Source organism: Lichenostomus cassidix, chromosome 1, assembly GCF_008360975.1.
Source record: "Lichenostomus cassidix isolate B80296 chromosome 1, HeHo_3.0, whole genome shotgun sequence".
Taxonomy (NCBI): Eukaryota; Metazoa; Chordata; class Aves; order Passeriformes; family Meliphagidae; genus Lichenostomus; species Lichenostomus cassidix.
In genome coordinates, this window is record NC_139479.1 from 39,079,080 (window position 1) to 39,106,668 (window position 27,589).

General features: G+C 35.4%; 1 protein-coding gene across 12 annotated transcripts in view; it reads left to right on the forward strand.

The window, feature by feature from the left end:
* Positions 1-18,934, forward strand: part of DOCK9 (dedicator of cytokinesis 9) — a 113,217-nt gene extending 94,283 nt beyond the window's left edge. For 8 of the 12 annotated variants that reach the window (XM_085057310.1, XM_085057355.1, XM_085057283.1 and 5 more), the window contains 15 exons: positions 1,479-1,616; positions 1,923-2,105; positions 2,749-2,862; positions 2,993-3,208; positions 4,911-4,968; positions 6,805-6,911; positions 10,214-10,336; positions 10,678-10,797; positions 11,451-11,486; positions 12,282-12,428; positions 13,245-13,455; positions 14,193-14,383; positions 15,406-15,506; positions 15,710-15,848; positions 17,703-18,934. In XM_085057310.1, the coding sequence (XP_084913436.1) occupies positions 1,479-1,616; positions 1,923-2,105; positions 2,749-2,862; positions 2,993-3,208; positions 4,911-4,968; positions 6,805-6,911; positions 10,214-10,336; positions 10,678-10,797; positions 11,451-11,486; positions 12,282-12,428; positions 13,245-13,455; positions 14,193-14,383; positions 15,406-15,506; positions 15,710-15,848; positions 17,703-17,825 (2,007 nt within the window). In that variant the 3' untranslated portion in view covers positions 17,826-18,934. The remainder of the gene's footprint in view (positions 1-1,478; positions 1,617-1,922; positions 2,106-2,748; positions 2,863-2,992; positions 3,209-4,910; positions 4,969-6,804; positions 6,912-10,213; positions 10,337-10,677; positions 10,798-11,450; positions 11,487-12,281; positions 12,429-13,244; positions 13,456-14,192; positions 14,384-15,405; positions 15,507-15,709; positions 15,849-17,702) is intronic. The other 4 variants (XM_085057336.1, XM_085057375.1, XM_085057293.1 and 1 more) reach the window with 1 other exon arrangement.
* Positions 18,935-27,589: the final 8,655 nt, after the last annotated feature.

Sequence of the window (27,589 nt, forward strand, 5' to 3'; positions counted from 1 at the left end):
TATCTTTGAGAAGAAATATTTTTTAAAACTCTTTTTGAAATTATATTTTGTAGTCTATTAATTTAGTATTGTATTTTTAGTTTTTCTAGCAGTGTTATATTATTGTCATGTAAAATTGATGTCTCACCGCAAAATGCTTTACCTTCAGTCACACATCATACACCAGCAGTAATCTGTGGGAAAAGCTGCTTCCTCAGCCTGACTTCTTAAAGATCATTCTAAAAGCTTTAGTGTCTACCTAACATTAGTGGTAAAAGTGTCTTTTAAAGGCCATGCGAGGTCAAAGATCTATGGCAAAACCATCATTGGATGCTCTCAGACTTCCGTATTGAACTTGGCTGCTTATTATAGTAATGCACTCATTAATAGTGATTTGTGTGTTCCTCTTCTGTAACTTTTTTCAGCTTGTCCACTAATAGACTTCTTGTAGTTGTATCAGTTGCTGTAGCTCTCCTGTGGAATCTTTATATAACATGCCCACTTACTTAGCCCTCCTGTCTGTTTCTCTGAAATTTTCCAGACATTAAAAATGAAGCCATAAAAAGGAGAGATGATAACTCTAGCTTGTTTCTCCTCTAACTGGGGCAGTGTATCCAGATTCTTGCTTGAAGATTCAAATTTAGTGTCTTATCTTTAATCTAGTTATGAAAACATGATTACGATGAGATTCCTTTTACCAGTAATTTAATTGAGTTTAGAGCCAGTTGTGTCCACAGACCTCATGACAGAATTGAAAATGAAGATAACTAGCTATAAAGATTTAAAGTGGAATGAACACTAATCTTTTAATTATCAACCTGTCATGCTTGGAATGCCAATCCTTCAAAGTTGTCTGTGTGTTGTATATTGAGAAAGTAGGCAGGAGTATGTCAGAATAGTCTCAAAGATCCAACCAGAACAGGTATGAGAATCAGGAGCTCCTAATCAATAAACTGCACTAAAATACATAAATTCAGAGTCATGTGATGTTTTGGGCTGTAAGGGACTTCCAGAGACCATCTGGTTCAACCCTTCTGCATGGGCAGTGGGAAGTGACAAGGAAGAGTGGAGTGTACAGAGGAGAGTTGCAGAAGGTGCAAGACCTTTTAGAATCATGTTGTAGAAGGGGATACTGCTATGAGAAAATTCCACTGGCTGAGCTGCTAAAGCCAGTGCAAGCAAAGTGTGTTTAATACTTTGAATGTGCCTCTCAAAAATCTATTAATAGTAGTGGATTTAATAAACAACTGATCAAAACCATTGAGTTCTCTAAGTTTATTTAGAAGGCAACACTTTCTTTATAAGCAAAACTAATGAAGTGTTAGAAATACCTGATTAAAATTCAGATGTGTGTGTTACTAACATCTTGGTTAATAGATGTTTGGCTATAGAGATTATATTTTTTAAATGTCCTGCTTTTTGATGATATGTGTATGTTCTTAGAGTAGTATAAATGTATCACTATACAAAACTCCTAAATTCTCACTATTATTTTAAAGAATCAGCTACTGACTGATCATGGACATAACCCACTGATGAAGAAAGTGTTTGATGTATACCTCTGCTTCCTTCAAAAGAATCAGTCTGAAACAGCACTGAAAAATGTATTCAGTGCTTTAAGGGCACTTATTTATAAGGTAAGAAGTTTAAAAAATTCAAGTACTTGTCCAGTTTCTTTAGTTAACAGTATGCTGTGTAAGAATTTAAGAACTAACATCCCAAAATATAACTGGGGAATAAGGACTGATCTGATTTCATCAGTGTGGAATGCTTGTCCTTTGAATTGCTGTAAAAACTGTTTTGTGTCATGAACTACAATAACTCTTCCTTCTTCCACAGTTTAAGGATATGAATATATTTGTGTTTTTCTTGACAGGCTTATTTTATCAAGATCTGAAGCTAGTTCTAATGAATAAATTCTTTGTTTTCTTATTTTTCCTCAGTTTCCTTCTACATTTTATGAAGGTAGAGCTGATATGTGTTCTGCACTGTGCTATGAAATTCTCAAGTACTGTAATTCCAAACTGAGTTCAATTCGTAATGAAGCTTCGCAGTTATTGTACTTCTTAATGAGAAATAATTTTGACTACACAGGGAAGAAGTCTTTTGTTCGAACACATCTGCAAGTTAGTATCTTTTCTTTATTTTTTGGGTGGCTTTTTTTTGGGTTTGTTTTTAAATATTGTAGATACAATTGCATACTGGTATGCAAAAGCTGTCAGATAAAGACTTAAATTATTTGGGGTTCAAGCAAGACTGGTACTGAGAGTATGAAGATGGCAATAAAAATATATTCAGTACAAGGAAATACTTAGAAACAGTTGGATGACCCTGTGCTTTGTAGGAAATAAAATTTATTTGTCATTACAAATGTTCTGTTTTGTAGATGTTATTTTATTTGTTAAGTGGTGTACCCTGTTGCATCTGAAGAAGGAAAAGAATGCAGCAACAAGCACATAAAAACCTAAAATAAAACAAATAATTAGAAAATTGTGTGTTCTAACAAAGCTAGGAACAGTAGTTTGCCAGTTTAATGATCTCTGGCTAGTTCACCTAGCAGTCAGTCATTTTTGTTGAATTTAAACAAGCCTGTTTTTTCATGCCTATGTTATTGAACAACTAATTGGAAAAAAAACCCCAAACATTATTTTATTTAGGAGGATAATTTTTCAATTAAAAAGAACAAAACTTCCTTTGTAATTGCTTCATAGGTACATCTCAAAGGTATTTCATTAAATATGCACTAACAATATACTTGTTTCTGTCAAGGTTATTATTTCAGTAAGCCAGTTAATTGCTGATGTTGTTGGAATTGGAGGAACTAGATTTCAGCAGTCTCTTTCCATCATCAATAATTGTGCCAATAATGACAGAATTATAAAGGTCAGTTTTTATTCTAATTTCCATACTGTCAAAGGATGCTTGAAGACTCTTTCCTAACATCTTTTCCAATTATGTTTTATCATTTTGTTTAGGAAAAGATAGTAGTTAACCTAACTTTTCCATGTTTTAGCACACTACATTCCCTTCTGATGTGAAGGATTTAACCAAACGGATTCGTACAGTGCTGATGGCTACAGCTCAGATGAAGGAGCATGAGAATGATCCAGAAATGCTTGTAGACCTCCAGTACAGTTTGGCAAAGTCTTATGCAAGTACACCTGAACTAAGGAAGACATGGTTAGACAGCATGGCAAGGATCCATGTTAAAAATGGAGATCTTTCAGAGGTAAGAGAAAATAAATCAAACTAGTTTTAGCTTTGTCACAAGCTTAAGCTTATATTTATAGAAAGGGAATGTACTATATGTCATTGTTAGTATGTAACGTAATAAGTATTTTTAATAAATTTTGAATTGTTAGCAGATTAGTTTCAATAACTGATAAGTTTTCGTCCTACCCATGAACATCTGTAAGTAATTTCTGTTTATTAATGTAAGGAACATGTTTAACTGCTATAGCTGACACACTACTAAGAATGGAATGCTCAATACAAGCCATGGAAGACAGGCCTTTTGCTTAAAAATGTCTTTGTTACTACTTGCTGAAACACTTAAAGCCACTCCTTGAATTCCCCTGCAGTTGCCTTTACAAAACTAGCTTGATTTTATTCCAAATTGCTTAATAAAAAAACTCCTAATGTTCTTGAAACTGACAAATAATTTCTTGTGTTGTTTGCTAAAAAGGAAAGCTAACTATGCTGTTAAAATACTTAATTATAGGAAAAAGCAGAATTGGAAATGGGGGTTGCTATATGTCTTAATGTAAACATTTTATCTGGATACAGATTAATTTTGTCCCTTTCTGGAAGTTTTTTCCATCTGAAAGTAGATTGCTTTGTATGAAATCATTGAATTTCATAAACATCTGTTAAAATGAGCATCATGTAAGCAAGTAAATATCTCCAGGAAATAGAAGCTGCTATTCCTAACTCAAGTCGAAGTACTAGAATTCTCTTCTTCTACTTGGTAGCAACACAGAAGACATACACAGTACTCTGTTATTAGCTTGTCTTTTGAAGTGAGCAACCTCAGGTACCTGAGAAGACAAGGTCTTTTAGTCCTTTTCACGTCTATTTTTATTTTTTTTACTAAAATCTTAGAATCTTTGACTATGCGATTAGATGAGGATGTCTGTAAATCACCAAGTTCAACTCTACAAAGCATGAGTTAGAATTTCTGGCAGGTTCTTGTATTTTCCCTTCACCTCCATCCTTATCTGACCTTGTGCAGCCTCCATATATAAGCTGTTCAACCATTAATTACAGTTAGAGTAACACTTTGCTGAAAGCCTAAGCCTTTTTAGTAAAACAAGAATCTGAAGCCTTTTTCTGTGGAGAAAAGTGGTCAGTGTCAAATTAATAAAAAATTCCTATATCTGAAAATTATTCTGTCCCTCTTCTTTATTTTTGTGTTTTCCAACTGCACCAAGCAAATTCCTTCAAATTCCATTCATAGGTGAGGTCTCTCTTGTTGCTTTCAAATGGTCTGTCACAAGTTTCCTCTGCATTTGTCTTGGTCTGGAGCCAAAAAGAAGGCAAAACAGGTTAGCAGAAGAGCTACCAAATGTTGAGTAGAATCTTTAATAGCATTTTGTTTCACACACAACACTCAAAATACATCCCAAAAAAGAGATTCACCTGTTTTTATTACAGCATGATGTTCCTACCTTGTAATTGGTGACCCATGGTCACTCTGAGACTGTGAACTGCTGTCCATGCTCTTCAGTGCTCTGGTTAAGAAGGAGTGAGTGCACTTGCACAGTTACTGTTTTACATAAATGAGGTGGAGAATTCTTAACAGTAGTCATAGAATATCTCCTGCAAAGCAGCAAAAAGGAAAACTGAAGGCATTGTCTCATGCTAGGGCTCTCCTTATATACCTTGTATACCTTTAATTGTATTTTAAAAGGTTGTTACTATTTCTGTTTTAGGCAGCAATGTGCTATGTCCATGTAGCAGCGCTGGTTGCAGAATATCTCACACGAAAAGGTATGATTTCAAAACCTTACTTTAATGTATTTAAATACATTTTTTATTATAATTTGGGAAAAGCAATATTTTCCTTGAGAAAGCTGAAGGTATTTCAGTGTTCACCAGGGAAAAAATTCTGACCTAACCTGGTAGCATGCTCACATATTTAAGAGTATACTTGCATACTTAAGGGGCAGCATTTCAGATGAAGGCAAAGAAAAATTTTTAGGAAAGTGAAAATTTTAACTGTACACCAGAGCTGCTAATAACTGAAGTCAGATCCTTTCTAAAGGAAAGTTATCAGTGAATATTCTTGTTTAACAAGTAATCCCTCACTGCATCTAGCGAAACCTGGCATTGCCAGAGGAGTCAAAATAAAATTGTACAAATTTTCAGATGTTCAATCAGTGATAATAGTGCTCAGAATGTTCCACCTTGTTGTGGTATTCTGTGCCAGCAGCTGTCTGTAAAAGTGGATTCTGATGACCCTTGAGATAGGGTAGAAAACTATCTTTCATCTACAGGATCAGAAGAGTTCTCAGTCAGGGATTTGAGATATGGATTATATTAAGAAAAAGAGATCTCTAGAAGAAAATTTCAGGAATCTGTTAAGACTGATTCTGGTGTTGAAATAGTGTTTTGGATTTGTAGGCAAATTCATCTTCTCATGTTTACCTTTGCATGACTGTTCAAAATGAAGCGAAATCATGAGTCTGAAAGATGACTTTTCTCTGTTCTTTTTGTGCTTCTTGACAAATGCTTGTGTAGTGTATAGGTTGTTTTCTTTACCCAAATGATTTAAGAACTATTCTCTGAGACCAAATCTGAAATAAGTTGCTTGGACAAATTACTATGTCCATTTGGAAGCCTGATGATACCTAAGAACTAGTAATAGTCTCTATTAGTTTTTGAGTCCTTTGGGTTATTTGCTGGTTTTATATACTGTCATATAAAATTTATTTCCTCTCAGTAATATAGAAGGTCACAAGCTTAAGCTTATATTTATAGAAAGGGAGTAGAATATTTATATTCTACCTGTGGTACTTCCAGGAGCAGAAACATCTCTTACATTTGAGGCAATCATTCAATAAAACCTCTGGTGGTCAGACTCCTACCTGGACAGAAAGAATCTTTGTAGGAAGGAGGTGTGAAATAAATATGTGCAAATCCTTGTGCTTCCATAATGTTTAGTGATTGCCCTTGAGGGCAATTGATACAGAAAATCCTGCTTTCTTAATTCAGCAATCTGATGTAATCAAAAAAGAGCTAAACAGCATAAATAAAAGAGACAGGTTTCATGTTGGAACATTCTGCACTCCATTTTTGACGAGTATTTTTTTCAGGAAAGGAAATTAGATTGCTATTTTGTTAGGTTTTTTCCTGCTTTTCTGTATTTGAATAATCTGATTTGCCATCCCTTAATCATGTTCTATGGTTAATGTCATTCATATTGTTCAGACTGGAAAAACTGACATGCCAGGCCTGTTCCTGTACACAGTTCCAGCATGACTTCATGGCAGTTCAATTAAATACTGTAAAAGTTACCTTGAGTACCTTAGGGTGGAGTAGATTAGACACAAATTTAAGATAAAGGAGGGAGATTCAGACACTACTTATTTTGGAAGGTAAGAGTCCAGATATTAACATTTGTGGTTTTTTAAAACCCATTTGTACATTCACAGTAATGTAAGGTCTTGTGTTTTAATCATGCAGTGGGAGGGCGATCTATTTTTTTATTTCTTTTGTGGTAGGTATATTTAAACATGGCTTCTGCTTTATCCAGAATCACAAAATGGCCCAATGTTATCCTGCTTGAGAAAAGTAAATTTGGGTATATTTCTTTTTCAATGACAGGGATGTTTAGGCAGGGTTGTACTGCTTTCAGAGTAATCACACCAAATATCGATGAAGAGGCTTCAATGATGGAGGATGTTGGAATGCAAGATGTTCACTTCAATGAAGTAAGTAAACATAGAAATTTTAGAATTTTTATACATGGAAAGGCTGGGGTTTTTTCAAGTTTTGTGTTTCAGTCTGGAGAATTATTGATATGAGGGATATAGTAACTGTTTTCTGAGCTGCCATTCTTACCCTAAAGCTGAAATAAAAAAAAAATCTGTGAGGTGTCCCAGCTTTAGAGAATTTGCTGTATACGTATATTTTAAATGTAGTGCTAGCACATCAACTCAATACCACTTTTGGAATAAAAGTAGAGCAAAATGGGGTTTTATTCTAGTCAACAGGATGAACGCTAATGTGGGTTATATATTGCAGTTAGCAAAATCTGTTGTTTTGTAAAACTAACTTGTATTTAGGATATTACTCCACCAGAAATAATGAAAATGTATTCACTGGTTTTTGCTGTTTACAGTTTCCCTACATAAATGTGCCATAACAATGAAAGTAGTTTTACTGACACCAGACTCATGTCCATGTGGTTTTTCTGGCTTAATTTTCACTCCTTGTGTCTGCTGATCCACCTGTGCTGGCTTTACAGTAAATTTTACCAGCAAGCAGCCTATATGAAAGTATTATGAATAATCTTGCTTAAGAAAAGCTATATCTACACCATGTATTTGCTGGTGTAGTTGGGGAAGAGAGGGACAGAGCACTGTCTGGAAACCCCCCTGGTTTGTAAGTGTAGTTGTACAACAAAAATACTTTTCTTTTGTGTTTTAGTTAGTGTATAGTAAAACTGACAAAATTATTTGACTGTGCAAATTGTTTCGTGGTTTGTAATTTTCTTTCAATTTTTTTGCTATCTTTTTAAAATCACCAATTCTTCTGATCCAGCATGAAGTTTAGTATGTTACTCAAAGCAACGTGCAAACTGCTCTAAGCTATCAAAGATCTGGAATTCTAGTGACTACTGCTGATGGAAAGTTTTGTTGGAAATTCTTGTCACTGTTCTCCTGCCAAACCATTTGTCAGAATTGAATTATTATGCATTCTTTTAAAATTGGAATGTCTTTATTCTTTTTCTCATTAGTCACTCCCTGCAAAAAGAATATACTTCTTTTTCTGGGTCATTGAACCCTACACAAATTTATTTCCATCTCTCAGTATTTCCATGGAACGGAAATAAGCCAAGAGTGAAATTATAAGCCTGTAGAGCTTGCAGAAGGATCAAACCAAGCCAAGTTTCATTTTTTCCCTCCATGCAATACTGTCTAAACTTAACCATGTAGTACTGAAAAAAGTTACTATTTTTCAGATAACTTCTGAAAGTTATCTGAAACACAGGAAAAATAATAATAGGAGAGAAGTAATGTAACACAGTAATAACAAGAGTAACAATAGGGAAGAACTGTTTGGCTTTAGCAGACTAAAAATCATGGATAAATGATAATTATTAGTATTTTCAGAAGTGCTTAAGTTCTTTAAGGAATAGGAACATATACATATATGGAGTGTTTCCTCAGTATGTTCATATGTAAGGAGAACTGTATTGTCTAAGAAAAAAATGATATGACAGATTGATAGGGTACAGAAGTAAAAAGGCAGAAACATCTTTCAAGCTGTATTTTACTACTGCTTGCCAAAATGATGCTCTGATGGGAATTCTTCCTATACATGGTAACAAGCCATGTGGAATTTCTTCCTTAAAACTTGAGATTTCCCTGTTTGCTAGTAATTTTAGATTTAAATCTCCAAAGGAGCATTTACAAGTATTGGGGAACAGAAAGAATCACTTCATGTTTCTAAAAGGGAAAAAAACATCTTTCATATTCTTCAGTTTATAAAAATTCTTCCTAATTAAGTGGAATTTTTCTTAAGACTTTATATAGTTTTTAATTTTAAAAAAATTAAGATTTTGGAATTCTCAGTTTGGTTCTCATTTTAAAGGAATTCTCTCTGAGGCCAGGGTTACCTAAGCTAGCCAGATGAAAAAACAACAAAATTTAGTTTGGGATTTTCCTTTTTCCTTCTACTGTGTGCATTTCATCAAAACAGTTGTTTGCCTCTGACATTCCATGAAAGGCATTATCCTAACTTGCAGATGGGTAAATGAAAGAGCCTTACAGGAGCACAGAGTCCTCTGAAAGCTGTACAAAGACAATTTCAAAGCCTTGCACCTGAAAAAAAAAAAAAAAAAAAAAAAAATCTCCGTGGGGGCTGAGCAGCAGCTCTGCAGAAAAACCTGGAAGTTCTAGTGGACAACAGCTTGAATGGGAATCATTGGTGTGGCTTTGCAGAAATAAAGGCCAATGCAGCCTGTGTTGTGTTAGAGATTGAGTCAAGAAGTAGAAAAAAGTGGGTTTTTTCCCTTTTATCCTGGCATTTGTGGAAACCTATCTCTAACCTTGTGTCCAGCACTGACCCTCAAAATTCAAGACAGGTATCAACAAATGGGAAAAAGTCCAACTCCTAAAGTGGTTAGTGGAAGAATCAGACTTTTCCAAGAAGTGCAGCATTAAAGAGCAAGAGGCCACTCTCACAGGTTTCAAGGGAAGCTGATGGGGATATATGGGAAAGAACTCTTCCCATGAGAATGGATAAGCATTGAGACAGGTGGCTCAGAAATGTTGTGCTCTTTTGATCCTTCCTGTCAGCTCTCCACTTGAAGCTTCTGCTCTTTATCTTATTTTCCTTTTGTAAACAAAATTTTATTGCTTTGCTACATCTGGGTGCCCTCTGGTGTCTGAATTAAAATTAAACACAGCAGTGTTTGTGGACAGCCCTTGTGCTCTGGCAGTGACACTGCTCTGTCAGTTCTCACCACTTGGCAGCTGAGGATGGAGGTGCTGGGGGGTTTATACAGCCCCATAAAGACTGGGGGAGAGGAGGAAATGTTTAAAGCTCTGTTGCAGCACATGGATAAGGATAATGGATATACCATTTTTTAGTCCCTTTTCTCTCAGTGTTAAAAGTTGATTCTCTTGGTGATGTCTTTATGCTGTCTTAGTCCTCTACCAAAGGGAGGAAGGAGGTGGAATAGAGTAGTTTCTAAGCAGGAGTTTGTTCCAGCTTGTTGCTTCACGACTGTGATGCAAGAATGGTACAGGAACATAGCAAGAGTATCTAAAAGAAAAATGCTGTTTGTGGTAGATACAAGGAGTACATGTGAGCACTCAGACCATTCTGTCTTCATTTCCTTTTAGCAGTTTTTGATTGCCACGATAACTTAAATTACTACATGTAGATAATTCTGTCTTGAGATGAGATTTGCCTTTTCACTGGGAAGAACTTTGGTATAATTACTTGCTCTGCTTTTGATGAGTACTGAATTATTTTACATTTTCTAATGTGTGTCCCAATTTAGGATGTGCTGATGGAATTGCTGGAGCAGTGTGCCGATGGACTCTGGAAGGCAGAACGCTATGAACTCATTGCTGACATATATAAACTCATAATTCCCATTTATGAAAAACGGAGAGATTTTGAGGTACTTAATTCATCAAAAGTAAATTTGAGCAAGAAAAAGATCCTGAATTTTCAAGTCTAGCTGCATGACACATTGGACGTCACATAATAAGAGTATTAAAATAGTTTCTGAAATATGAATGTGTTGTAATGTTTGTTTTAATTTTAAATATCTTTTTGCTTTCAATAATTAAGAATTAGTCTTACATATTGTCATCCTGATACAAGTGCTATACCTAATACTACCATTCAATAAAAGAATGTTTTCAGTTGTTACTGGCTACAAGGACATAATTTGTTATTTTAAAGTTGGAAAGTTTTGCTTTGTTCTTCTACCTCATTATTGTTTTCTTTTATTTTTAGAGGCTTGCTCACTTATATGACACCCTTCATCGAGCATACAGTAAAGTTACAGAAGTTATGCATACAGGCAAGAGGCTGCTGGGAACTTATTTCAGGGTAGCGTTCTTTGGACAAGTGAGTGTTACTTACTTTCACTAGTCTGCTCTATGCAGTAAGAAAAACCTGAATTCGTTTTACAAGGTTTACTATTTCATCATCTCTATTGATACCGTGACATAAAAAGCACAAGGAATGTGTTCTGTATGAAATAAAGAAATGCCATCAGTAATTTATTTTAAAATATTTATCAACTCCGGTAAAATTCTTATTATTTTCCTCAGTAAATTTTATGCCTTTTTTCCTTTTTCTTCTTTTGTTTACTACCTTAAGGCAGCGGTAAGTTTTCTGTAACATCAGTTCTTAGCAATGTATTGACTTAATGTCTGTAGTGCTACAGTGTGGTTTGCAAGGCTGCTTCTTAGATGGGTATGCATTAATAGCCATTGCAAGTGGAAAAGTAACATCAAGCTCCATTTAGAGAACGGATCACTCTTTTCTATGCATCAGTATTGCATGCTTCAAACCAAAGTTCTGGCTGTGTATTGGGCAGCTTCACATCCTCTGGTCCGTGTCTAGAATGCCTCTGTATCCCTATGGTATCACGCAGTATCGAATAATACACTCTCTACATGCGTAGCCCAGTTGCTTAATTGTTCAGCTGAGCATGGAGAATTGTAAAATACTCTGAGCAGTATAACTTTACATGTATTCTGTTGTCTTTTATAACTTTATAGCAATACCAGTTTACAGACAGTGAAACAGATGTTGAGGTAATTACAGTGATCGCTTACAAAGCAAACAATGCAGTACAAACTACTGCATTTCACCTTAGTTTGGTGTGGGTATTTTTGTCAATCTAGCCTGTGTTTATACATGATATGTTGTGCTTTTCTATTTTGTCTGTTTTGTTTATGACAAAAATATTTATTTTCTGGTTTCAAACATGAATTCAGACATGGCTTGTTGTTTTAAGCCAATGAACTGTTTCACTTTCCATGTAATCTATTGTGCATTTAGTTGTGGTTTAAAACTAGTGCTATATGTAATAAAATAAAGAAGTATATACCAATAGTGCAAACTAAAATAAAGACTTTTGCATAATTAATTTTCTGGAATTATTTTTTTTGTTACTACCTAAGGAAGACTTTCAGATTATTTTCAATGTAAACTATTGCCAAAATAGTCACTTGTGAATCAGATAGTCCTGTTGGGCAAGACTACCAGCTGGAGAGTGAAACAGTGCTGCAAGTTCACTTTTAAATAAAAGTGAAGGAAACTTATCTCAAAGGCTTGGCACACCATAGAATTGCTACAAACTTTTAAAATTTAAACTCTATGTTTCCATTACCTTTCACTCATGTTGTAGTAGAGAATTACATTTTTCTGTTGTTTTTTATTCTCTTGGGAAACCTTTTTACTTAGATTTTAATTTCTGTCTGTTTATGTTTGCTTGAATACTAATGTTAATGTTTATATTTCCTTTGAACCACACACATTATGTCCATCTTAGTCATTGCCCTATATATTTTTTTCTCCAAGATTTTGATTACTTCATTTTTTTACAGGGTTTCTTTGAGGATGAAGATGGAAAGGAATATATCTATAAAGAGCCTAAACTCACACCTCTTTCAGAAATTTCCCAAAGACTCCAAAAACTCTACTCTGACAAATTTGGAGCGGAAAATGTCAAAATGATTCAGGATTCTGGCAAAGTATGATCATTATTCTCTCTAAAAAATTCTAATATATTGCTTTCAGTAGTTCACTTCAAATACTGTGGGATCACTATCTGTTACTCATTTGGCATACAAGCATCTGCTGTAACTACAAACTCTGCTGTTTGAAAGGGATGAGAGGAATATTATCTCTTACTAAGTATGCCTTTTAGAAGAACCAAAAAGTTTAATTTCTGTAGTGTTACCTCTCAAAACAATAATTGTATCTTAGAACTAACTTGGATTATGATCATATTCTGTGATAACTTTAGCTATATTTCTTGCCCATTCATGCGCATTCTTTGGAAGTTCTTCCCTTTTCCACTCCTCAGTCTCAGACTTTATAGTGATTTTCTCCTCAGCCTTAGTCTTTATGGTGATTTCCTCTTGTTATAATTTCCTGGCTCTTTTTATTCCTTGATAAGGATCCTTTTGAATCCTTGATTCAAAAATTTCAGTGCTTTTTGGCCTTAAAGTGCAGCAATGGTGGGCATTTCAATATTGGAACTTTAAAAGGAGAGGAGGACTTGATGCAAGGGCTGGGTTTCATGATCACAAGTGGTTAACAAAACCCAGAACAAAACTAACCAAAAAAATCTACTACATGGTGTAATGCATCTAGCTGTATTTTTTCCTGATAGTTAAAGACTGAATGCAGGAAACGAAACCCCTGTGAAAGCATGAACATTTCCTGTGCTTTCAATAACTTAGAGGTTAAGAGACCAAATTTAATTTCTGAAAGTTGTGTGACTACTATTAGATCTACTTTATTCACAATGTAGCCATTTGATTTTTTTTTGCTCTGTTTTTAAGGTAAATCCTAAGGATTTAGATTCAAAATATGCATATATTCAAGTTACACATGTAATTCCATACTTTGAAGAAAAAGAGTTGCAAGAAAGAAAAACAGACTTTGAAAGGACTCACAACATTCGTCGCTTTATGTTTGAGATGCCTTTTACCCAAGGTGGTAAAAGACAAGGAGGAGTAGAAGAACAGTGTAAGCGACGGACTATTTTGACAGGTACTGATGGAATGGAATGCTTTGACTGGAAACATTAGTTCAAATGGTCTAATTCTGTTCTGCATAGGTTTTTCCATTTCACCTAATTAAGTCCTTTATAGCTATCAGCTAGAATTATTTTCATATTTTTAGCCATAAGTAGGTTTTTTAGATTGATTTCTTCAGTGGGGAATCCTCAAAATTATTATTATTTATTTCCCCTAAGCTTCCAGAATTGTGAATCTGAAGTCTAGCTTTCCTTGTTCTTAGAAAAAGACTTTTGTGTTTTGTCCCTGTTAAATATCAAATGTCTCTGTTAATGTTAAATGTGTGTACAATATAGTTGTAAAAGCAAATAAGTGACTTTATATTGTTAGCTGTCTGTAGCCAATACTTGTGAGGAAATAGGAATTACAGCTTTGCTAATTTTGATTCTTTTCTTCTTTGAGATATGTGAAAAATAAGCAATTCTTTTCACAGTTCTCATATGAATGAAGTTTCTATGGTTTATTTCTTGGTGATTATTAGTAGCAGTAATTACAATAATTTTTCTTTGCTGTAGTGCATGTAATGCTGTGCATATTTACATTTCAGTGTTTGTTTCTCTGTCCATTTAGCAGTATTTCTAATTATATAAGTTATTCGATTCAGCAACTAATTACATCAAAATGAGATTTTAGAGTAAGATTCTCTCAAAGCACATCTTACCGAAAAATCTTTCCCTAACTATGTAAAAAAAATCTTGGTTTTTTCCATAGCTATACATTGTTTCCCATACGTGAAAAAGCGCATTCCAGTGATGTACCAGCACCACACTGATTTAAATCCAATTGAAGTAGCCATTGATGAAATGAGCAAAAAAGTTGCAGAGCTCAGGCAGCTTTGCTCTTCGGCTGAAGTAGATATGATCAAATTGCAGCTGAAGCTACAGGGAAGTGTCAGTGTTCAGGTAAGGCCTTCATTTCAGCTGTTTCATTTGCTTCTGTCCTTGACAAATGATATAAGTAGCATTATATAATCAGTTTCTATTCTGTAGGTTCAAGAGTGTCCTAATTTAGAAATATGCTCACTGTCTGCTGCTATTTCCTGAATAGGAAAAGCAATAAAGGTATTTCATATAAACAACTGATCAGAGACAGTTGCATGAAAGAATTAAGATTCATCTCTGGAATCTGTTGCGTTCGGAACCCCACCAGATTTTGGTGTAAAGCTGAAACTGCTGTAGGATAATGAATGAACATGAGGATAAATTAGCCTATTTTGCCTAGCTGTAGGTCTGCCCACAGTAGCTCCAGCATATTTTTTTAAGAACCCTATGGAGATAAAGAGAGTGATAATCCATAGGAGGAAGGTAGTAGTGAAAAGTCTCCTTGTACAGCATGTGTTTTTGCCTAGGGCAAGCAAGAACTGGAAGGTGTAAAGAAACTTTCAAATTCACCAAAATAGGGTACCTGAAGCAGCTGTAGCATGTACAAGTCAATATGGTAAGGATCTTCCAAAAAAATGCAATGACAAAAGTGCTGCTCTATAACTGATTGGAAACAAAAGAACTGTTAACACAGTCATCTGAAGTGAACAGTTGTCATATTCAGCAGAAAAGGGGAAGAAACTAAATCAAGATTCCAGAATAACTCTCAGCTTGGAAAACTGTTTTCAATAGATAAGCAGACCAAACATTAGAAGGTTTAGTTCCTTTTCCCACCCTAATTTCATAAATGCAGATGGCAGATTGGCAATATCTGCAGTTACTTTGCCATATCACCAAAGTGGTTTCTTTGTGCCAGGACAGACTCCTAGCCCTGGAGAGACCTCTCCTGCTCTTCTGTTCCAACTCTAGCAATTTTCTTGTTTTGTAAGTCAAGCTTTTTTGAAATCAATGTGTTGTCATAAGAAAATCAAATCCAATAGACACTTGTTATCGCTAACAGCATGTCAGATATCTGACTGTTTTTTAATTCTTTTTCTTTTTAGGTTAATGCTGGTCCATTAGCATATGCAAGAGCTTTCTTAGATGACACTAACACCAAAAGATATCCAGACAATAAAGTGAAGCTACTAAAGGAAGTTTTTAGGTATGGCATGGAAGATTTGGAGATTTCTTGGGGCTGGGGGAGAGGGAAGAAAAAAATTGGCCTTTTTTCCAAGACCCATAAATTTTTTTTTGAAACTTTTAACTTTTAAAGTGTTCTGATTCATTAAAAACATACTTTATGTTGACATTTTAAATCAATTTTTGGATATCTGTTTGAGAACTTTCTTATTTTCTCTAAATCAGGCAATTTGTAGAAGCCTGTGGGCATGCTCTGGGTGTAAATGAACGACTGATAAAGGAAGATCAGTTGGAATATCAAGAAGAAATGAAGGCTAACTACAGAGAAATGGCAAAAGAGCTTTCTGAAATAATGCATGAACAAGTATGTGCTGAAATTAAGTTATATATCACATCATTCAGAATGTAACTGTAATGTGAAAACAATAGGGAAAATGTATGTAATGCTTTACACAAAGGATTGTTTCTTTTTTTCCTTTCTATCAGAGTATAAGTTTGTCATGAAATTGTGGACCTTTTTTTTTTTTTTTTTGTAAATTTTCTTGGCACCAGCCTGGTTTTTTGTAGGCAAGGAAGACTACAATAAAGATAAAACAAATTTAATGAAATTAATATATATGATCTGCAAGCTTAGCCCGTTTTATTAGATTTTGATAAAGTACATTGGCTTTATTTGCCTTCTCCTATTTTGATATCCTGTCACAGAGAAGAGCTTGTAACAAAACTAAGTCTTTTTAACCCATCAGCAATAGAGAACTTCTGAACCAAAATTTATAGGAAGTGATACCAATTTTCCAGAATTATGGGGTTGGATTTTTTTAATAAAAAACAGTTGTAGCAGAAAACAGTTTTGAAAGATTTGTGGAACTGAAAAAGAATTTGCTTAGCTAACAGTAGTGGGACAATTTGACTATATTTCAATGTGATTTATTGATAAGCAGAGGAGAGTTTAGAATGGAGCCTAACTGATTGGAAAGCTGATTGAGATGAGCAAGGTGCATGAGAGAATTAGACAGCTGTACAGAATACCCCTGTGGAAAAGAGGCAAGTGTTTTGGTTAGATAATTTAATGGCAAATGCGAGATTAGCACTCCTGTGGCATAGGAAAAAGTAAAAGAATGTAATGAAAACTTGTGCATGAGAAAAAATACTTTGAGCTCAGTGCAAGATTCACATGTTTAAAAATGCTGAAGTATGTGAGTTTCCAAAGACTGGTGATAAGAAAAAATATGTCCTGAAACATCACATTGTCCCTTCTTCTCTTGGTTTACATTTAGCCAAACAACTGATACCCATAAGATACTGTGAACAGAGCACAGCACTGACAGCAGTAATATGTACTATTAGTTTACCACTGTGTTCTTTTTAGATAAATGTTATTAGTTGTACGTAATTACAACATGCAATGTTGTTGGTGGTTTTGCTTTGTTTTGCTTTGGTTTTATTTTCAATTAGACTGATAACTCCCCTGAAGGCTTAGAAACATGAAGCTCTTCACTTAAATCTTTAAAAATGTCACTTTTATATGTCTGCCTAGTGCTGTTTGGGGAAAAGGAGCTTTCAGCATCACTGAATAAACTATTCACTGTAATGTAACAGTGCAAAGTCTTAACTGAAAAAAATTTGTTACAAAAATGCATAAAAGAATCTTAACAGATTTTTTTCTTTTTTTCTCCTCTGCTGCTTGCCAATATGATCAGATGGGATGGTAATTAGTTTTCTCTACTTCTGTTCTCTTAGTTGGTCTAATCTTTATGTAATTCCTTATTTTTTATGGTATTTCTAACTTTAACATCAATTTGTTTACAGCTGTTAAGAATGAAGTCTTTTTGGTGCTTCAATAGCTTTTCGTAAGAAATGCTCAAATCATACCTCTGAGTCAAAAAAAGGAAACTAAAATAGGGCAAAAAGTGAATTTGTTGTCACTATGAAACTCCTTTTGAAAGTTAACAGGAGGAATGAGAGAAACTGTCCAAGCATCCTCTACAGAGGACAGTGTAATATCTAAATTAGGAGAACTGATATTGAAGAAGTAATTTCTCCTAAATCTAGGAGAAGATGGCTGAAAAGAATAACCATTGTCAAAAAGTTTTCTGCAATTAAAAAAGTGCTGGGAGGTTGAGTCAGTAAGCAGAACACCATGAAATTGGTTTTGTGTTTTAGACATGGCATGTGCCATTTTGTAACATTCTGGTAAATACCTGTCTTTCCTTTTCAGATCACTCCGGTGGAAGAAAAGGCCAGCGTCATGCCTAACTCGCTACACATTTTCAACGCCATAAGTGGAACTCCGACAAGCACAACAGTTCATGGGATGCCCAGTTCTTCTTCAGTTGCATGATAGCTTTGTAAAGGAAAGTATGTTTGTTTCTTTTAGAGTTTGTGGATTTGCTTCATTGTGTGCAAACTCAGGTTGACCTTGAAGCTAAATGTTGGGCACGTGCAAACTGCGTAGTTCATACGAATGTCTGAGCACACTTAGCAAACAGCAGTTACTGGTAGTAGTCTTTTAGAGTAAGGGAGGCGCACATATATTTTTTAATCTTGCTGGTAAAATTTAAAAGTGTTCACAATGTCATTGCAGAAGTGCGTGTTGGAAAATTATAAAGTTGAAGTTAGCTTCTGTTTTTCATTAGAAAGTATTATTAAAATGAATTGCACATTACAAAAAAAAAAGTGTTGTGGGATGTAATTTTGCAGATATGTAATATTCAGGTGTTCTTTTTGTGTATGGCACATAGAGATTCCAAGTACAAGAACTATTTTGGGGCTAGACAGAGACACTAGTTTTTGGGGTTTAATGGAACTGACAATAGTAGTTTTTGTACCATTTGGCAAATTGTTGTGCTTTATTTTATACCTTGTTGCATTTTGGAGGTATGCGAGCTTAGATCTTACTAAACAACTAAATACAACCAAAGGTCTGTATTAATGAACACTGAGCTATACTAAAATATCAATAGTGGTAAATTGTTATGTACATATTGTTTGTTAATACAGTCCGTACAGTCTGTACATAAATGTATTACATTTCTAAGCGTTTTTTTAATATTCATACCGGCTCTTACCATTCTGCTTTGAGTTTATTTTGAAAATTTGCTCATTTCAAGTTTATGCAGACTTTACAGTTCACTTATCCCTGTATATAAATAAGTGCAATATAAAGATGTATACAGTCTTTGCTATGTTAGGTTTATATGCAGTTATTAAAAGAAAAACCTTTTTTGCCAAAGCAATGGAGTATGTAATTGGTAATCATGGTTACTGTGGTAAATGGTGGTATAATTTAAAGCTTTTTCCTTATTCTTATTCTTTTAAGACATTAATTTAGTAATTTTATATTTGGGGAAAATAAAGGTTTTTAATTTTATTTAACTGGAAGCACTGTCCTGCTGTAATTAAACATTCTGTACTACATCTATATTAAAAGGAAAAATGTAGTTACTTTTCTCACTGTGTGCTCCGTTTTTTTATTTTAGATTTATCGCTGAAATTTAGTAAAAATGAAAGTTTGATTTTAAAAAATGGCTTTTTGCAACCTGTGTATGAGATGAAGACACTTGGAGGGCTTATTTCATATTCCTTGTCAATAAAGGGATATAATAATTACATTATTAGTTAGACATCACTTTCAAGTCCCTCACATTTGACTCAAGAACCATGTTACTATAACTACAGGTTGTTATTCACCAGAACATTTAATATTGGGAAGTCTTCAAAACTTTTCAACACATGACAGTAGAAATTATCTCTTCCTTATGACATAAGGTTTAGTGTCATTTTCTGTAGCATAGCGTGAAACACATATGTTACCATTACTCATCCAAGGTTTTTCCAAAACAGCTCATCCTGGCAGTGAAATGCTGGATATACTCTGCTATTTCTAATTACGTACTGAAACAAAGTTTCTCGTTGCTTAAAAATCTTTTCCTTAAAGAAGAAAAAAATTATACACTTTTAGACTGTGAATTCGTAATGCTTTGTTAAGTGCAGACACTTTTCTTCTCCTCTGCCCTAAATGCTTCACGTTTTTATTCACGTGTGGAAATGGGTGTAGGAACACCTACCTCAAAAGGTATTTCATTATTAGGAGAATATATCCTGTAAAGCTGCATTGCCATTTGGGAAGACTTCTGTATCCATGTATTAATAATTGTGTTCATCATGATGGCTTCTTTCAATTCTCTCATTTTTTCTAACTTTTTCCACTTTGCCCTGGGAACAGAACTGACAGTTTCCCGTTTTCCCTGAGACCTGCTTGATGAAGATGTATCTGCTAGCTAATCTATAAATGTAGTATGTATTCAGAATTGAATATGTATCAATGTGTATATACATATATATACACATACACATCTAAATATATGTGTGTTTTGCTGAAAATTGGCATATGAAAACCAGCAAACTGTAGATGACAAAATGTTGCTGTAGGTTTACAGTTAATCATTAATGATTAACACATGTTCAACTCCATAAACAAAGTATCTATAGATTTATCTCATGCATTTATATGAGGGAACACACCCTGTACTGTTTTGGCTTTATATATACTAAGATAAGAATTGTGGGGGTTTCCCTCCTGAGTAATTCCTTCCATACCAGCTTCCCTTCTCCATTGTTACTTCTGTAACGAGAAATTAAGTATCCAATGTGGGTCAATTTATTTATAAAGACTTGGGCTCTCTGCAGGTTTTGGATTAGAGTTTATTTTCTTCACAGTAGCTGTTATGGGGCTGTGATGTGGATTTGTGCTGCAAACAGTATTGATAACTCAGGGGTGTTTCAGCTGTTGCTGAGCAGCACTTGCACAGAGTCAAGGCCTTTTCTGCCTCTCACCCCACCAGGGAGCAGGCTGGGGGTGTGCAAGGAGCTGGGATGGGACACAGCCAGGACAGCTGATCCCAAATGGCCAAAGGGATGTCCTGTACCATGTGCAGCAATGAAAATTGCAGAGAAAGTTTGCCAGAGCAGCAGTTGCTTGGGGACTGGCTGGGCATTGCTCGGTGGTGGTGAGCAGCTGAGGGTTTTTTGCATAATTTCTTTTCCTTTGTTCTGCTTTGGGTTTTTATATATTAAACTGTATTTATTGTGACCACAAATGTTCTCACTTTTACCCTGCTGTCCCCTGTCGTGCTGCACAGGAGTGAGTGAGCAGCTGGGTGAAGTTAAATCACAACAGTCCTGTTTTGTTACCCAGTGTCAGGCTTGAAGGGTTTGAGATAACAGACTTGACCACAGCACGTTAGAGGGAACTGATAATTATTATCTGTTTGACAGTTGTTGGTCACAGTGTTGATTTACTTGTTCACAGCATTAGTTTATCTAATCACTGTCATGCTCCCTATTTTTCCTTTTTTGCTGTACATCAAATTTGAGAGCTTGTTAAAGGCTAAATTTGCAGTGTATCATTTGGTTGTGTTTTGCCAGGGAGAACTATGATAAAAGCATTGGCCTTGAGCCTAATCTGGTATTTGGGCCCTGCATTGTTGCCTTCCCTGCACTTTGGGAACTGTCTCATGGGGACAATGAACAATTACACATTTTCCCTTTTCTCCTCCAAAAACTAATTGGTGGATGAAACAAAGAATAGCATCTTCCTCTTCTTTTTCTGTAGGGTAGATGTTTTCTCCCTTTTTACAAGGACTGCTCAGTATCTTGAATACCCCTTGGTAACTAAAATATTCCTACTGGTATGTTTCAAGTATATTTTTCCAGTTTTTCCTAAGGTTAGTTCAAGAATATCACATTATTTCCTGAGGCAGTACAGTCATAGGTATCAGGGCACGTGGGAGAATATGATATGGGCAGGTGACAAGGATTGTCACCTCCAACAGTCCAGGACTTCACCCCTGAACAAGTCCAGGATCTTGAAGAGATCAAATATTTGAAAATAAAGGATGCCCTGGCTATGGCAGAAACATAACTTAGCAGGGCTGACATAACAAAAATGTTATAAGTATTGTTTTAATAGTATTTAAATAAACAGAATTATTTCAAATAAAACCATGTATTTTTATGGACCTGGCTCTTAATGAAAATACCTAGTCTAGTAAGCCAGGCAAGGTTTTTTTCTAATACACAGTTTCTTTTATCTTTGATTTCTTTCTGAGAAGACTTCAGTACAAAGGAGACATCTGAGTCACTGTCTGTCATGAAAGTTAGCTGTTACAGTTTGTGAAGACTGCTGTTCTAGGGTTGTTCATGAACTGAAAAATTCTGTATTTCATTATGCTCAGACTAAGAGTCCTGGAGCTTCTTGGGGGAAGAAAAAACTGAAAGCTTTGGCAGATAATGGCAAACTTCAATTGTTTTTCTGTTATTTGTGGAAGTGACCATTTTAGCATCTTTAAAATATTTTTATGGTGATTTTTTTCCGTTTTTAAGTATTATAGTGAATATGTAGTGAGTTATTTAAAAGCCATGTAGGCTCTAAATATCTTTTGGTCTCAACACAAATACTTAATATAAATTTTATCTAGTTACTAGGCAATATATCCCTTTCAAGTTAACTGTAGTAGATATTAGGTTTTTTTGCCCTGGCATTTTCTGCTTAAGGAGGAGTTTTAACATTTCTTCTCTCTATGCAAAACTTGCAACTTTTTTTTCCTGCAAAAACAGGGTGTGATTGATATTAGTAAAGTACCTTGGGAATGCTACACCTTCTATAACTGACACATGCTGTAAATGATGAAAAAAGCACTGAGAGTTTTTCTAGCTGCATGGTTCTGCTATGCTGTTTGGATTCTGCTATTATAGATTAGCTGGAAAGATGAAAAGAGAAGGCTGAAGGGATTTAGGTAAATAAGCTTTCACTGTGAATCCTTAGAACATGTTTTTATGGGTTTTTTTGTGTGTCTCTCTTTGTCCTGTAAGATTCATTGATGCCAGATACCTGAACAGCAAGTGTAGCTTCTTGGGATAGTGTTTTTTGCATCTAGTGCTGTATAATCTCTTTATGTTTGTCACTGTGATATCTGACTCCCAAAAATGTGGAAGTTTGATGTGACAAATTAAGGTGGGGAACATGAAAATTGTGAACATAATTGGCAGAACCGCAGCTGAGGTCTTTAAAACACACTCATCTCCCCAGATAAATATTCTTTTAAATTAGTTTAGTTTCTATCTCATATTTTAAGAATTACTATTCTTAATTCATATTAAGAATTACTATTAAGCAGATTTACACAAATATACTTTTCAAATTAATTGAAGTAATAAATCAGATTTTTTTCCAAGTGTATGAGGGAAAGCAGATGTTCACCAGTCTAGAACAGTTATCAAACAATATACAAGAAAATGCTGGTAGCCACTGAATAAGTAAATTTGAATTGATATTTAATGTTTGGAAAAAACAAAAAAGATTATGAAGCCTGGAAGAAATCTGAACAGAAAGTGACCGCATTATTTTGCTCCAGTCAACATTATTAGCACCAAGACAGAAGTGAAACTTCTGATAGAGTTGGTAAGTAACCTGACTTTATTCCATGGCATGGACTGTAAAAGGAAGAGATAAGAAGTTCCCAAGGACATAAAGATAAATGTAAGAAAAGGACCTTAGTTAAGCAAATCTGTTCAATTCATTGTTCATTCCATAATTCTCAGAACTCCCAGAAAATTGCTTGGGGAGGGACAAGTCCAGAGCTGTGTTTCACTTAATGAAGCTTTAGTAGCCATGTTAACCACAGTAATCAATATCAAGGCACTAAGGGGACCAATGCCTTTTATAATTGGTGTAATGAAATGGAATAATTGTCAACATGACTATTTAGACTTTTAAAAGGCCTGTAACAGGACAGAAAATTTCTGTTCATGAACAACAGCCTGTTAAAAGGATTTTTTTTTCAGATTGCATAAAGCTTTTTTTCTCTCATTGTCAACAGCATTGTATCCTTGCTCTGCATCCATAATTTGAAACAGCTGAAAATTTTCTCATCACAATGTGCTAGGAGACTATAAAAATACATACACAATACAAAAAAAAAGCCTTGAAAAAATATTTTAATGTGCCTATACAAATTATATGACTGTGATTTTTTTCTTTTTCCACTTACTTACTTGAGAAAGGTAAAATTCAGGAGGTGACACCCTACACTAAAATTGATTGTTATCTGTTTTGGAGATGCTGATAATTCCAAACCATAGGAACTGAAACAGAACTGAAGGAATGCACCAGATGGTAAAGCATGAGGCATCAATGTGTTGGTGAAGAGCTGTGTTGTTAAAATGTGTCCTCAGAACTGGAGGATTAACTTGCCTTGCACATCTGCACGGGAAAATGACTCACAGTCAATAGTAAAATACACTTGTAGAAAAAAATGCAGGATGAAATTAATGTGACAGAACTCAACTCAAGGCCAGAAGGAAAGGGAAGTCAGTATTTATTTTAAACACAACCAATTTCAATCACTCATGTTGAATCTCATAGATTTCACTCAGTTGTATTTTCACACTGATGCGCTCACAAGTGCCAAGAAACTCATGTCAAAGCAGACACTCCAGGCAGGCTAGAGGTGCCCAGAGAGACAAGGAGGGGTGACCATTAAGTGCCATGTCTCTGGGGCTCTTCCTTGGCAGTGGAAAACTTTTTCATTGGGCTGGTATGGAGTTCATTTTCTTGACAGTAGCTGGTATAGGGCTGTTTCGGATTTGTGCTGCAAACAGTGTTGATAACTCAGGGATGTTTCAGCTGTTGCTGAGCAGCACTTGCACAGAGTCAAGGTGTTTTCTGCCTCTCACCCCACCAGGGAGCAGGCTGGGGGTGAGCAAGGAGTTTGGAGAGGACACAGGCAGGACAGCTGATCCCAAATGACCACAGGGACATCCCACACCATATGACATTGGGCTCAGGAATAAAACTGGAGGGGATGGAGGTCAGCCAGAGCAGCAGTTGCTTGGGGACTGGCTGGGCATCTGTCACTGATGAGCAATTAGGCTTTTGGCAGCACTTTTCTTGATTTTTGGTTTTTTATCTTTGCTTGCCTTTTTTTTTTTAATTTTGTTTTGTTTTGTTTTCTATTGTGTGGTGGGATTTTTTGGTTTTGTTTTGTTTTGCTTTTTTTTGGTGGGGTGTTTTTGTTTTTTGAAGGGGGCACAGTGGTGATTTGGTGGTATTTTTGTTTTATTTGCTAAATTATGTTTATGTCAACCCAAAAGCTAGTGCACTTTTAGCCTTCCAATTCTCTCCCCTGTCCCATTGTGACGTGTCTGATATATAATACCAGATAACAAATACCATAGCCACGCAGATATTTATATCCTTTAGCTAGTACAATGTGATGTTCCATCATAAGTTTCCTTACCTCATCATCCACAAACTGTAGGGAGGGGTTGTTATCTGTGTGTTTCCTCACTTCAGTAACTTTATGGCCTTTTTCCCTGCTGGGGTAGCAAGCAGCTGGCACACACTGTTTTAGCCCTGCTGCCACCCTCCTGCTATCAGACCTCAGGTCCTCTGCTGACAACTCATCCTGCCATGGCCTTGTCACAGCTCAGGCCTCCAGATCTTGATGTAAACAGCACATTCCTCAGCATTTACTAGTTTAATTGCTTTTACTCATGAACTCAGTTATCAATTCATGCTGTTCTTGCTTTCACATAAGTAATTCTCACTCATATTTCATTCAAACCATTCTTAATGTCACTGTTTCAGCTCTCTGGAGCAGCGTGACATGGGTGGGCCTTTATAACAGAGCTTGGTAAATGCCTTTAGAGACCATTGATGGAGTCTTTCTAGAAGACTTCCCAAACATATTGGTGTCATGGTGTCATCGTCAACATTTTCACTGATATTCCAGGAACAAATATGAAAAAACCCTGCCAATTTAAATTGCATGAAAATAAAGGTCAGTCTCTCCTATTTTTATTGCTCTGTACCTTTAAACACAGTATGCTAGTGTTTATTGTTAGTGTTATCACCTACAAAGTCATGCTTCCAGGAACAGGAAAAGAAATTAAAGGTACACATTATGTCCTGGAAAATAGCACTGAAATGGATGTAAGGAATCTTCTGAACATGGATCTACCCATAAGCAAACTCCTAATGTAATTCTGTGGCAAGGAGAACTATTGCAGCAAGTGGATGTAACCAGAATGTATGGTGATGCTTTTATCCCCTGTCCTACAGCACCTGTGAAATGACTGTTAAACCACACTGTTACTGGGTGGACACTGAGGCTGAGGTTTTAAAATGTTGTGCTAAAGAATTTATATAAGAGTCACAAAAGTCCAAGTTCCAGGAATACATGGTAGGAGATCTGGAGGACAGTGTTTCAACTTGCCAAGTAGAAATTCAAGGAGCATACAGCCAAAACCCACTTCTGCCTAAATGAATAGAGAATGCTGCAAAGCTTTTTTAGGGTGGTTAAAGAAGACAACAGAGATTGAATACTGAAGCAAGGCAAGTTCAGTTTAGAAATTCAAATTTGGCTCTTAATCCCTATCAACAATTACTTTGAGCACTATGGATGGTGCTGAATTCCAAATGTCTTGGCACAGTGTTGTTTAATTACATTTTTATTTCAGATGTAGTTAACCTGTGGTTCACAGCTAATGGTCTCTGTTAGACCTTAATGCTAAACCCAAAACTTGAAATCCTGAAATCATTAGGTGTTATAAACTAATGTTAATTACTGTTAACCTATTCTGTTTCATGGCTATTTTGTAATAACATTCTGGAAAAACAGAGGAATGTTGTTGGCTGTGTTTTGACTCAGGATGGCACATTGGTACTTACCAAAAGAGTTATGTTCAACTGCCAGATTTCAACCAGGCATTAATCACCGCAGAAACTTGTACCACAAGCACTAGGAAAGTTTCCAGGCAACTACCTCCTAATATTTCTAGTGTTGGAAGTGATTTGAAATTTATAAATGAAAATATTCCTGGGATGCTTCTTTGAAAGAAGTGTCTTGCATGAATAATCTAGAACTTCAGTCTTGTTCCTTTTCTCTGCCTCCACCTTTCAGGTAGCAGTGAGAAACTTTATCTCAGTTTTGGGTGGTTCTTATCAGCTTCCATGAACAGGTATGTCATTTGGTCCATGCAGCATGAAATTTGGATTTTATCTAGTCCTGTCAAGAGCAACGAAGTCCTGGGTTGAAGTTCTTAGAATCTGGAATTCCTCAACTGACTTTCACCCATGATGTGTCTTGCGTCCTGATTTGTCAATTTTAAACTGTTCAAACACCATGTAGTCATTTACTGATTCACTGGGAAAAGCTCCATGTTCTTGCAGCTGTTCTTGTTCTGGCCCCAGTTCCAGATATCTGACTGGAGCTGTACTGCAAACTGAGTTAATTTAAATTAGCATGTGACAAAATTTGCAGTGTACTTTGTTGTCTTCTTTTATTGTAAGAGCTGTTTGTTGAGGTGTGGTCCTCCTGGAGCTTGTAAGTCTTTCATTTTGGCTTTTTTTTTCCCTTTTACCAAATTGCAAGTCACATACACATGATGATATTACATTAGCATTTCTTGTGAAACTGTTAAATATTTGATAGAAAGCATTTCAATTCAACCTGTTTCAACACCATCTGCTTAATCCATTTATCTTGTATATTTTAATTAATTTATATTCCTTTCAATTAAGACTAATATGTATCACCTTGACTCTATTCCAAGCTAATTATATCACTATATGTAAATTAAGACATGAACAGATCTCCCTCCTTTCCTAGCAGGATATGTTATATTGCCATTGAGGTTTACAAATTCCTGCCCAAAACCTGCACTAAATTTTTCTTTCCCTTCTTTATGTATTGCATGCAATTTATATACACAGTTGCCATCAGAACCATTTTTCAGGTCCTGTATTTAAGAATACCTGATAAATATTTTATTTATTTATCAGCAATGTTAGCATCTTGCTATCACAGAGTATTCTGAGTTGGAAGAGACCCACAAGGATCATATGAGGGATCATCCAGCTTCCTGACCTTGCCTCAGGCCTGGTTTCTCCCTTACTGAAACCTCAATTCTTTAAAACCTCTTTTCTAGGAGAACTGAAATGCTTCACAAAAGATTGTCTGTATTTTATCATCTCTGTTCCTTCTGTCTGTCCTGGATACCAAACATGTCAGACTCCCATTAAAAAAAAAAAAAAATAGTGAG